Genomic DNA, 13,822 nt, shown 5'->3' with positions numbered 1-13,822 from the left:
TTAGAGAGTACAGCTTGCTGAAGCCTGGGAGCATGTAGCCAGCAGAGCCTGCCCTGTGCAGGATATTCTTCTGACTCCATTTCTCACAGAAGCTCACTCTTCTCCTAATGCAATGCTAATGCTGTGGACAGGGAAAGCTACTCCCTCTGACTCCATTCATCAGCAGAAAAAAACCATGTCACTGTCATTGTACGGGAGACAACCTCTCTTCAGCCTCCCCTCCATGCCCTTTTTTCCAACATGGTTCAGAACACTAGTGGGAGGCCATTAGTGTTCATTTTTAATTATGTTTTAAAATTAATTTTCCTTATTTTCCATTTTTCTCATCTCTCTAAAGATATTTGAATTTTTATCTGTATTCAGGGAAAAGAAAAGAACATGTAAAAGCCCTTTCTATGTCTCATTGACAATCTGGACAGAGTCTAGAGATCTTAGTAAGGTACCTCTGTTTGAAAACTGAGTCAACAGGGTGTAGATTAAATATTTTTGTTTTCTTGTTTGTTGGTTTGGTTTTAATACATAGGGCTTTTCCCCAACCACAGTCTTGCTACTATTCCCATAAATGCAACTGGGAGTAAAAGCACATCCTAATTTAACTGCATTTCAAACTATGTTTCACGAACTTTATACCAGTGACATTTAAACCCAGTATGTAAGACTAAAAACCTAAAATATGTTGCAGTTCCTTGCATCCCATTGCATTAGGCCCATATACTTTTAAGCTTCCATTCATTATGTCAGTAATTCTTCCTTTTCTTCTCTGGCAAACTTTCTATTACAGCTACGCCTTATGAAATTGGACCCTTGCAGCCTCCTCAGCTCATCTGCTAATCTTCTTCTGAATTCCTTCCCTCTAAATTCTAGGTTTTCATTGGCTTCACAATAAGTATCAGTGTTAAGTATACAAGATGATTGAGCAATCAATCGGAGACATAGCCAAGGCTTTATCACCATTTAGGTGATAAAAAAATGGGCAATGGCATATCTCTGGATTTGATGCAAAAAATGCTTATAGGCAGATAATTCCTACATTGTAGGAACAGAGAACGTAGAGAGAAATGTAACATGTACATGGCTGATTTCCCTGAGCTAAGGTTGCAAAATATTAAATGATATAGCAGTTTTACAAAATCAAACAGAATGTTTATGTTATATTTAGATACCTAAACAGGTCATTAAATTTCTACAAGAAAAAGTTACTTTCCCTTCAAATTGGGACTTCAAATATTCTAAAGAAACAAAAAATAAATGTTCATTCTAAAATATCACATTTGTTTGTGGGATGGAAAATTCTTTGGTTAGAACAGTTCAAATGTTTCCTGGCTACTAGAAAGACTCTTATCTCCTTATTTTATTTATGCATTTAAAGTTGTAACCCAACCTGAGATTTTACTGATACAAATGCAAAACCAGCAACAAAGTTCCTAGCTATGTTGAGTGGATCTTAGTCCATGATTTAGTTAAAACATATTTTCAGAGTGTGTATACAGCTGAAAAGAAAATATTTGATAAATATTTTAGATGTTGATAAATATTAACATCAAATTATGAACTATAAGCGTAAATAAATCTTTCAGTCCCTCAGTGGGCTTAGCATAACCACTTAAGTTAGATGTCTGAAAGAACCACCTCTGCAGGAGATTGTAAAGCCAAAAAATCTCTAGACTGTTTTGGGCAGAGCAAAGAGGTAAATGTGAATGTCAGTATCCTTTTCTGCTCTGAATTATCAGTTGTTCAAGCTTAAGGAACAAATAGGAAATGACTGGCTATTACAGCAGTGCATGAATACTGAGACAATTTCTCAGGCAGGAAAAGTCTCAACTTTGCAAAGTTGCTTGTAAAATTGCAGAGTTATCAAAACCTAGATGTGCTCAAGTTTTTTGTAAATGTCAAATATCAGTCTTGGGAATGCTTTTAATATAACTATGATATGTTCAAAGCTGGAATTGCAAATGGCTCAAAAGAATTATTACTGATTACCACAATTTCCCACACCACCAAATTTAGAGATTTAACATGTTCTACAATTAGCTGGTGGTCTTGGATTATCTATCTATGCAGTGCCAATGAAGTAGCTGAATAAATGAAGTGTAATACAGATAAAATCAATGTTAGTTCAAAGGCTGAAGTCTGAAGAACCTTTTAATCATTTCTAGTATCTCATACCAATGGACTGAATCATGAACCTCTCACTGACAAAAAAAGTAACACAGTTCTTAAAATCAGTGGCACAACTTCGACTTCCTTCAGTGGGAGAAGACTCAAGCTATCAGACTGCACTCTTTGTCCCACAGATATTCCTGATCTTTCAAAGAAGGATCCCATGTTCATGTGGATTTTGGAAATCATGCCTCAATCAATTTACCTCTTTTTAAACACTGCTATAATTTTAAATATATTCTTTAAAATTTTGGAGACTAACAAAATGAAGAAGTCACTCAGAGCTTCAACTGATGAAGATAACTGATGCTTCTCTAACATTTTCTGTCTGAAGTGACTGAAACACATTTGCAAGTCCATGTACTTTTGTAAGACCAAGCATGATTGCTATTTAGGAAATACAGACACAGGTGGTGGCACATGTCAAGATTTAACTAGTTATCTTATGTTTGACTTATGAGTCAAATTGCTCTGAGGTAGATCAGCTGCATATGTAGAAAAAGAAAATGTAGAAAACCCCCATAGTTTGTTACTGCCCCTGCATAGTTTGTTATTGCCCCAAGCATTAAGAGTATTACGAAGCCTTAAATACTGCTGTGATTACTAAACATTGAACATAACATCTGATGCTTTATAAGATTTAGAGATCCAAGTTGAAATTCCTATAGAACTCCTATAGGAAAACCTACTGTCTGTCACAGATCCATAGTGATGTGAGATATCCAAGTAGATCTACAGTTTCTAATGTCTGACTAATATATTATATATAAAGGATTTCCTGTCACAACTGCATATTTCAAATGTGTTAAAACTACCTGAGTAAAAGAATGAGAGTTAATCAGAAAATATTTCTCATGTCCTTACTAGAGAAACAGCCAGTGTTCACAGAGACAAGTTTTCAATTCATAGTCTTTAACTTCACTTTCAAATTTACTTGCAGACTGGATCACTTACTGAAGCACTTTTTGTGCCTTATTCCATATTATTGCACCAGTTTAAAAAAATAAATTAACTAAAAATACAAGCAAAGCAAAAAGAAGTCAAGCAAAACCCAGCTTTTAAAACATTAATTCAATGACATTTCAATTGATTCAATGCCCACTGACCACATCAACATTTGAATCAGACTTTCTGTATATAGACAAATGTCTGCAATCAGGCTGTGTGCGAAGTTGCATACACAAAAGTTAAGGACTCTGAAACTTTGGCTTTTCAGCACCAGCACAGGCTTTAGATGCTGTCACCAATTTGGAAATATCAGCACACTATTTATTACTATTTCATTCACATGTAAAGTAACGAATTGTTCTAGGAAAAGCATATTCATGTAAAAAGTCACCCTGAGTAACTCAGTTCAAGGCTGTTAAATAATAACCTTTAACAAACTGTTGTTTGCCTGTTGAATATTAATTTTATTATATAGTGATGTATAGCACCTTAAATAACAGTGGTATTATATAATGATGGATGTAAATTTTGGTCTAATTTACAGCTAAAGTGTTCTAAAAGAAAAATGTTTAATGTTATGAAATCCTATGGTCTTAGAGGAAACTTAGGCCCTAGTTTAAAAGTTTAGAATGTTTGTAAGTGCTTTGACACCCAATGGTAAGAAAAATTCTTAAATGTTAAACCTACATGAAAATTATTTGGTATACTTGAAACTAAATTCTGCGGGATGTCTGAGTTTACATCCAGACAACAGGACCAAAACTAAGAAATATTAATCCGATGTAACAGAAACACAACTGGAATTGACCAGATTTCACAAAATACCATTATGTCTGAAAAATTGTCTGGAAGAGAACTATTCCTGAATGTGAATCTAATAGAATATATGAAATCCTCACATACCCAACATTCAAGTACCATGAACTGGAGGGACAGATAATTCTATGTAGTCCAGAACTCCTGAAAAGAAGTTTCTTGTATAACGCCTTGCTCTTTCAAATGGACATTACGCTATTTTAATACTTTTCTTGCTTACACAATCTATTAAGGAAAGTCTGGGTGCCATGCAGTCAAAGCTAAAAGATGCATATTTTTGCTTATACACCAATCTTAATGATTTACTATACCTGCCCCTCATTTGATTTCTGCCTCAGTTATTGTAAAATGGGGTTAAACTTCAAGTTCAGCAGTGGTATGGGACCTACTGCAAAAGCATGGAAAGTATCAGAACTAGAAGTTTTAATAGTTCTGTACTGATCAGGTTTGCATTGCACATAAACAGACACAACCAAAAATAAAACCTAGTTGTGAAAGACAATTACTTTTTAAGTGAGTTGCTTTCATAGAGAAGCAGATGATCCTATGATGAATCCCTTTAACATTCTCATTAAGAACACAAGGTCGGTGCTTTGTGTGGCTTTTTTATAAGCACAGAAGTGAAAGGTAGTCTACCCATAGTTATATTCTTATCAATCCATCTTTAAGCCATGTAAAAGACTATAAAGCACTAAATTTGTATTTTCCGTGTTACTTTTTATCTTGTGATGACCTCTCCTGGTTGAGCTGTTCATTAGCCTTGATTCCAGAAGTTAAGAGTGTTTTGATCCCTCTATGCTGATTTGAAAACTGCAGGAATATGAAGAATTTATTGCCAAGGTATGAAAAACGTGACTATGAAGAAAATTTACAGTAAGATCTGAGTATTAGCATGTGTGATACTGTATCATGGTGTGTGTTTATTGTACTATAAGATGGGCTTTCAACACCCACTTCATCTTGAGATAAAACTGAATGAGATACAAAGCTTTCAACAGGATCACTTCTGAATCAGTATTACTGAGAGACATTATTTTAATGACAGAGATAGATTAACTGACTTTGCAAAGTAAACAAACTTTTGAGACGCAATATATTGACATAGGTGATGTTCAAATCTATTATTTCCAAAAACTGTATCTTTTTCTATGTCAGCACAAGTAGACTGTAAGAAAATATTGAACAGCAAGCTCATATATAGGGATTCGTAATTCACTGTACACCATGAATCTTACATGCTTCCTAAAAAATACTGTAAAGAATAAATTTGCTGTCATTAATTGCTTCAAAGTCAAAACATAAAGTAGTAGTGGAGGAGAAAAAAAAAAATGTGGTTGGCAATCAGTTTTACATCAAACTTGAATTTCATACAATTTTTAATTCTTTCAGGAGTATTCCCAATATGATGTTCAAAATCAACTGATGAGGGGGGAAAAAAAAGAGATAAAAAACTAAGTGCATTCTCTTGTCAAAGGAGAACAAAATTCCCCAATGCCATTCACAATCAGTTGCATACAAAGTGACAGAACAATCCCAGAAAACACAGCACAGTGACCAGTTTGTATACCAAAGCGTGCAACAGAATAACCAGTTAAGTGGTGCACCAAAACACTGTGACACAGCACTTGAGTTCCTACTGTGGTACCACTTCCCAAGTACCCGTACGTCTTTACAAGAATTTTAAGCATGTACTGCAATGTGACCACTCCTTTTGTAATTTTAAGGCTGACGTGTACTTCTAGCTATACTTCTGTTTCCAGTAAACAAATCTAGCTCTATTTCACTTTCAGAGGTGAGTCAGAAATGAAATGCTATATACTACATAAAGAGCGTGGTGTATAAGGTCTTGGAAGGTGAATTAATAATCAGAAATTTTGAATAGCCAAAAAAAATATCAGGATGTAAATGTATATGAGGAAATTGTAATTAAGATTATATATATCCTTTATTCATGAAATTCCTGGTTATAGTGATGTTACTACAACCATTAACTTCTCAACTAACTTCTTTCAAAAGTTAAAGATTTGTTTGCTGGGTAATCAGATAACCCACTGCTGGTCATTTTCAAGTTAAACTACAGCCATTAGTTACTGAATGACAAAAAGAAGCTCAGAAATCCTATTACAGAAAAGCAGTACAGGGAACTTTGTTTTCCAGGAACAGATTTCTGACAACCTAAATCATAAATCTTATTTTCCCCTGTATATTCCTGTTATGCAGAGCCTGAGAGATGACCATGAGGAAATAATATTCAGAAGAAAAATTAGATAGCCGGTCAAAACTAAGCAGTAAACCTCAGGATCAATATTTCTCCTAAATCAAAGGTAGAAAAATAACTGAACATCCTATAGCCTCTGAGACCTCGATACAATGCAGACAGTGCTGTACATTTCCTGTTGACATGCAAATAAATGTCTAAGTGTAAGCAAATCCTGGAACAATAACATTGTTTTATTTTTTTCAATAGGTACCAGATGATAACAGATAGAAACCCACTGAGAAAGTACAGCAGTGCTCCAGTTCCCTAACCATCGCATTGTTCAGTCGTCCCCCAAAGAAACAAATAAATAAATAAATAAATATAATGATCCACACAGATCTCTATGCAGTATATACATTACATTCTAAGACAATTCCCTGCTTGCTCAGTAGAATCAGCCCCCATTCACATACACACAATCCCAACACATCTATCTGTAACATCTCAGGACATTTCTTGCCTCTATAAACAGCAGAGGAAGTCAACAGTAGTGTCTATTTTTGACGATTCTATAAAAACGCACTGCTTCATTTCAGTATGCATTTCAAAAATACTTTGCAAATGGCAAATGCTTTACATGGTCTGAAGAGAAACAACTAAATACTTAACACTGACATCTACCTGCAAATGTTTTGCTGGAAACTACAGCTCAGTGCAATGTTAAAGATTTGATCTAACACCCACTGAAATCAATGAGTACTCTGTCATTTTTATACGGATAGCAGAATTGGGTCCTGTATAGGTGCTCTGCACTCCTCTGGCCTGAAGTTCAGCATTTCAGCAGATGCTTGATAATTTCTCTACTATTTCTGCCTCCCTGGGTGGGCAGCTGCTGGTCTCCTCTAAAATACCTTTGCTCATTTTATTATGGGAAGCAAAACTTCACTCTCAAGAAAAGCTGTCCTGGCTCAGTTCCCTCTCATCAACTCACCATCACTCTTCCCTCTTCAAGTGAGACAAAATTTTCTCTTGCTGCTCCTTGATGAAACGCTAGTTATGGAAACTGCTCACATCTTCTCTTTTCCTTCACACAACTGTGGAAGTGAAGTACTTCCAAATGCAAATTGCATACCTTCTGAGGAAGGTGGGAAAAAACAAAACAAAACAAACCAACCGACCAAACAGAAACCACCCCTAAACTTTGAACAGCTTCTATCTGATTCCTTCCCCCCTCTGACTCCATTGCAGAATCTAGACTCTATCACAGAGCAGGTCTTTCAACTTTCCACACCAGCTACCACTGAAATAATCTACACTAAAGAGGATCTGAGGGGGAACATTGCGAACAGTATCAAACCTCAGTGCATACATACAAATACGCAGAAAATCAAACACAAGATTCACCAGCAGAGAAAAAATAATCAACCTCCCAGAGTTGTGGGAATTCCCCTCTGGCTTCTTGCAGAGATGAAATTGTGCATCTTAGAAAAGGGTACTTACGAGATGCAGGCAGAGCAGTCCTGGCTCTGCAGCTAATGCTGCTGAAAATCCAGAGGAAGAGAGCTGCCCTGCAGCCAGCTCGGGTAACCACAACCATCCTTCACTTCCTGGCTCCCTGTACTCCAAATGCCAGCCGCAGAAGACCTGCTTTTCTCCACTTTGGCCCCTTCTCTCTCTCTCTCCTTCTCTTTCTCGGAGGAGGTGGCGAGGAGGTAAAGGGGGCAGGGCTTTACCTTGGGGTAGAAGCCAACCCCCCTCTTCGTCTGCTATCTCTGGGTTTGCAGCAGCAGGATAAGTCCCGGTACTTTTCTTTCCCTTATTTCTCTGTGTTTGTGTGTGTCTGTGCCTCCTTCTCAGGGGAAGGGGGGGGGGGGGGGGGCGGGGGGGAAAAACAAAAAAACAAACAAAAAAAAGCAAGCAAGTATCAAATAACAAGGATTGTAGAAGAGAGAAAGAAAAATTAAGAAAGCAATCCCCAAAAAGACGTGGGGGGAGGAGGAGGAAGGGAAAGGGAGATGGAGATGAAAGGAAGGGAGAAAGGCGGAAAAAGCTGTTGGTGCTGCTAATGCTGCTGTTGATGCTACCACTGCAGCTGAGCCCTTCTTCCTGCACAGAGCAGCGCTGCTGAGAGAAGCTTGCAATAACCTCCCAGCGCAGATATATATACACAGTGTACACGCACACACAGCCGGGGAGCCAAACACACACTCACACAGGAACAGGGAGAGGGGAGAGGGAGGGAGAGGGAGGAAGAGACACTCCCGCAGCAGAGAAGCAGGCTCAGAGCCTCTCTCCTCATGTATTCATCATCCTCCAGCAGGAGGAAACGCTGCCAGCAGCAGTGGCAACCTCCCCCTCCCAGAAGAAAAAAAAAAAAAAAAAATAAAAAGCAGAGGGAAAATCCTCTCCCTAGCGCTCCCCTCCCCTTCCCTCCGCTTCCTCCAGCTCCTCCCTCTTCCTCTGCGCCCCTCCGGCCTCCAGGACCCTGCTCGTCCTCCCTTGCCTGGCTCAGAGGCAGAGCCAGGGGACCGCGGCGGGGACCGGGGCCGGGCCCGGGGCGGGGGCGGGAATCGGGGCCGGGAATGCGGGCGGGGGCCGGGGATCGGGGCCGGGAGTCGGGGCCGGGGCCGGGAGTCGGGGCCGGGAGTCGGGAATCGGGGCCGGGAGTAGGGAATCGGGGCCGGGATTCGGGGCCGGGGCCAGGGAGGCGGCGCCGATGCCGCTGTCCGCGGTGCTGAGGGCGGTGGAGGCGGCCGGGCGGCCCTGCCCGTCCCCGGGGCGCAGCGGCTGCCCCCGCGGCCGGCTCCGGCCTCCCTCCCCGCCGCTCCCCCGCGCACCGAGGCGGCAGCGGCTCCCCGAGCTCCAGCCTGCCGGGATCCGAGCCAGGCGGCCAGCAGGCAAGTCCTCCGAGCGGTCCTAGTTGTGGGGGGTGAGCGCCATCCCGCCCGCAGAGAGCTGGGGCTGCAGGAGCCGCTAATGCAGATGTTTTCATTCGGTAATTAATTCTCACTCCGCGAGCGAGCCAGGAAGCAAGCTGCATTCAAGTATCATTACGGTTTTCACCTACAGGAGATGACTGAGACAACCTGGCCATATCCTCGCCTTATGGTTTAGGGATTTCAAGAGTCTGACTGCTCTTTTCCATCCTTCTTCATCCCTCCTGCCATTGCCCTGAAACTGACTGAACCAAAAGTTATCGCTCACCAGATACGGTAGAATAATGAGGGTGGGGAGTTATTCATGGATTATTTATTCTACAATCAATGAGGCAAAGAAAAATGAAAACAATTATTTCTCAGGTGTTATATAGAGAAGGCTGAGAAATTGAGAGGTATAATTTCTTTAGAGGAGCCCCAAAGCAGGGATAAATTATTTTCAGTGACTAATACACATGCTGTTAACAAGTATCTGCTGTTATTTAGTGAGTGTGATGAAGCAGTTAAGACTCTATGTAAAATGAGATTTTTGAGAAAGGCCTTGGGGTATTAGGTTCCTCAATCCTGTGTTCAGAGGGAGTACAGTGCCTACCTTTTAGGTCACTTTGAAAACTCATCCATACATAATATGTGATATCCCAGGAGAGCTGTGGCCTAGAGGTTTGAGCACAGCACAGGACAAAGCTTAAGTGCGAGTCCAGGGAAAATGTGTTTCTGTAATCTTGTCCAACTGCCATAAGTTTTCCTCCTTGTACCTTTCCTTTCCTTGCCTTAGCCATATCAAGTATTAATATATTCATATTTTAAATGCTTTCACAGAGGTAATGCCAATATGTCTGTAGCAAATGTGGAATGAAAAAGTGCACTATGAAAGCTGTCATTATACTTATTTCTGTTTTTGAAAGAATAAATATTCCCATAGAGACTTTGTTACCTCTTTTGTGCCCTCCCATCCTGAGCCCTCTGCTGTGCCCTCCCCATTCCTTATACCTACAGACACTTTTTGATGTTCAGTAATCATCAAGATATGTGAGCTTCTGGGGAATTAACTAAGAACCAAATGTTAATTAGTTCCATTAAACTAGTTAAAAATTGCCTCCTTCCATAACTTCTCTCTTGTTAACATCTTCCATTCTCCTCCTGCTCTATATCCCACAATTTTTCAAATTTGTAAACTGCATTTTCTGTTCTTTAGCTACAGCAGAAGCAATAGTGCTGATAAACTATCAGAAACTGACTGCATATATTCACTGGAAAAAGAAAAACTTCTGACTATGACGTGCAAAAAATCCTACTGCTATCATTCTGAGATCTTGCAACCCTTTCAGTATTCATTGGCCTTTATTGTTCACCTGAGTAAGTAATAAACAACTTCCCTGAGTAAATATTTAAAGCTCAGCAGACCATTTTGCAAACTGAATTTCTGCTTTTTAACGTCTTTCCAACTAGCACAACAAAAGCAATAGCACAACAAAAGCAATATCAGGTCACCCATTTATAGTTTTATACATATATACTTGCTTATCACCTATTTCATGAAGTGCTCCACTGGACAAAAATATGACTTGATTTGAGTTGTTCAGACTTCACCCTTCTTTAGCATATGCTAATTGGGGTTTTCAAAAACATACTCAGATTGCTTACAAGTAGGCACGCATTTAAAAAATAGTTATAAAGGGTAAAACAAGTAATTCAAAACAGGAAGATTCAGCAGGTTGATTGATGAATATCTCAATAATGGTGATAGTAGAAAGTTTCCTTGTGGTTTAAGACGGAAGAAATGGCACAGATTATTGCATTTTTCCCCACCTCGGAATAGGATCAGTCCTTAAAAACTACATAAAATATTTAAACTATGTAGCAACACCAATGAGTTGTGCAAGGGTAATGCAATTATTTTTAATGTAACCACAATTGGGGCCTGCAAAATCATTAACTTTGACTGATTCTGTCACACAAAAATCATTACAAAGATCATCAGGCATCTTTTAGTCCTATAAAATAAGCTAGTCATCATACATATACTCTTCCTTTTATTTTTTTTTTTTTTTCTGGAGGATGTTTTGAAATATTACTTTACATGATTCAACAAATCCAAGTTGAATATATTAACCTTTGAAATGAAAACATGATCAAATTGTGTTAGGGCACAATATGAAGTTATTAGATACTTCTCTCTCATACTCTTCCTCCTACCCTTTGCTTTCCAGAGGGTAACTGTGAGGATGTTTCTAAGCAAGCACTGAGACACTCCTGCAATCTAGGCAGGGCAGCTGCAACCTTTAGCACCCCTATCCTGCAGCCAGGAGGTGCCTGCAGCTTGGGTCAACAGTGACCTGTACTCCACACACTACAGGTCAGGAAAGTGTCCTGGCAAGCTGGGACAGACACACCAGCCAAGATGTGCAGAAGAACAATCTTCCAGCAAAGCTACTCCCATAAAAAATTAATCCTTCCTTACTTTTCAAATCAACACTCCCAGAGCCTTAAAATCTGGGGCGATATCTCAGTCTACTGGTGAAACCTCCTTGGCAATTAGTAAGACACTAAAGGGTTAAAAGATTCTAGTTATTACAACTGTACACAAATTTTATTGAGCTTAATGGAAATTATACACACATATTGATGAATTAATAGATCATTCTGAATTTACTAGGGCTGTCAAGCATTGCCTGCTAAGTGGAATTCATCCTGGACAGAGCTATATTTACAGTATCTGAATGTCAAGAAGAAAAACGCAATGTCAGAAAGCTAGAAAGGATAATTAAGAATTTCAAACACTGGTGGGACCAAATGGCCTCCAATAAAGTGATCAGCTGGGGCCACAGAAGAAAATGAGCCAAGCTGAAATAGAAACTGAAACTTCTGAATTAATACTGAAAAGTAAAAGCCATGCTTCTTTATTCCTAATAAACTAGCATTTTCTCATAGTTTTTCCCTTTCAAATTGTTGGTTGCCAAGGACCCTTGCACGACAGAGCTCTAAAAATTATCTATAGCAGAATTTCTATCCAAGTTTCTAGGATGGTAGATATTAGGATTTCACACAGGAAAGATACATGCAATGTATTTCAAGTTATGACCAAACAAGACTTTATGATTATATGCATAGAATTAAATGCCGTATAATGGACAGCTCTATCACTGAGGGAAGTCTAGGGTTTATCAAGAATAACATGGGGTTTTCTACTGGGACTGTCTATAACCCTGTGTCTTTCTCTGAGGAAGAAATAGGGCACATGAAAATTGTGGTCATCTGCCTGTGAGAAGCTGTAAAGACTTGAAGAAAATACTTATTTTCTAGAAATGTAAGGAAAGAAAGTCTCTCCTAACCTTCTTAATGTAGCTAAAAAGGAAGATGAGAGTGCATTGGCAGAAAAGAACCATTATCTTCTTTTTGCTTCATGCAGCTAAAAATATAGCGTTATAGTTTGAAATGAATGCATCTTGGCTTGACCATTGTTTTATTGTTGTAGTTGTACTAAAACAAGCAAGCAATTAAAAAACTGGAAATGTGTACATAGGTAAGCATAGCAAAATATGATTCTAGTTCTTTCTTTACATGCTTCATAACAAAGATGGTTTTAAAAAAGGCATGTTAAACTCTCAAAGTGCTCAGTATGTCACTATTAAAAATTATGACCCCAGACTCTCATTCATACAGACATCAAAAGAAATTGAAGAAGCTCAGGAGTTTTCAGCTTCATGCCCCTGCATCTTCTGTAGTCTAAACATGTGCTCAAGACAGCATCTACCTTTGGAAATTTCTTTTGGGATATCTTGGTCTCTATCAATCTACACTGCATAATGAAAGATGTTGACAATCAAAACAAAAAAAATTATGCCATATGTCTCAGACATATACTAGACTTGAATCTGCATTTTATAGATGTGCAAATAGAACTGAATTCCATTCTTTTTTTGCATCATGACTAAAGCAACCAAACAGAAATGGTGGTTACCTGTCAGAAATGCAACTGTTTTACACTAATCACCAGTCTCATTTTGAGCTCATTTTCAGTTTAATGCTCCTTGAAGAAATGCAAGAATCTGTTTATTTACAAATATAATTTAGTTACTGCTCATGCACTTGAACAGTCCAAACTAATTCTCTCCTCCAAGACACAGTATTCTTCTACACATTCATGTCTTTCTTTTTCCTCTGAGTTTGTCTTTGAACCCCACCTCAGGCATGTTTTCCTCCTCCTCTCATTTAAGCACCACCTGTTAATTTATTTGGATGTTTTTTATATTGAAAACTAGTTTTTCCTTCATACTATTCCTAAGGTTTATTAATGAAAAAATGCAACAACATTTAAGAATCACCGAGACAAATGATTTGAATATGATATCTATTTTATTATTCTTTTCTTCCAAGCTGGTAATGTTATATCCATGAACATACCTATTTTAAGAAATTGACTGGTTTAGGGAACTATATAGAGCAACCTGTGGCTGCTACTAATGCAACCAGCCCAACTGGAAGCTCAGCTGGATTTTGTACGGTATGTGCATAAAACACGCAGGATGAGATTTTCTTTGCACAAGAAGTTAGAGGATGGGGTCAGTAATAGCCATCTGAATACAGTGGTCATCTGAGGATTTCACTAAATTCGTCACCTGAGAAGATTGCACTGAAAATCATCTTGACAATTTTTAAAACATGAATTAAGTCCTTGGAAGACTGACCCCTTGATGAATGTATTTCATTCTGGAATAAAGATTCGAGTTTTTACTCAGTAACCTTAAGGGTTTTCTTTTTC

At 38.7% G+C, this 13,822-nt stretch overlaps 1 protein-coding gene across 1 annotated transcript in view; it reads right to left on the bottom strand.

The window, feature by feature from the left end:
• Positions 1-7,796, bottom strand: part of CNTNAP2 (contactin associated protein 2) — a 1,208,535-nt gene extending 1,200,739 nt beyond the window's left edge. Inside the window, exon 1 of the mRNA XM_074892371.1 lies at positions 7,625-7,796. Coding sequence (XP_074748472.1) covers positions 7,625-7,721 — 97 coding nt within the window. The 5' untranslated portion in view covers positions 7,722-7,796. The remainder of the gene's footprint in view (positions 1-7,624) is intronic.
• Between the last annotated feature and the right edge of the window lie 6,026 nt (positions 7,797-13,822).

This window comes from Strix uralensis, chromosome 1, assembly GCF_047716275.1.
Source record: "Strix uralensis isolate ZFMK-TIS-50842 chromosome 1, bStrUra1, whole genome shotgun sequence".
Taxonomy (NCBI): Eukaryota; Metazoa; Chordata; class Aves; order Strigiformes; family Strigidae; genus Strix; species Strix uralensis.
Note: the sequence above shows the minus strand (reverse complement) of the source record. Positions and strands in the feature narration are given on the sequence as shown.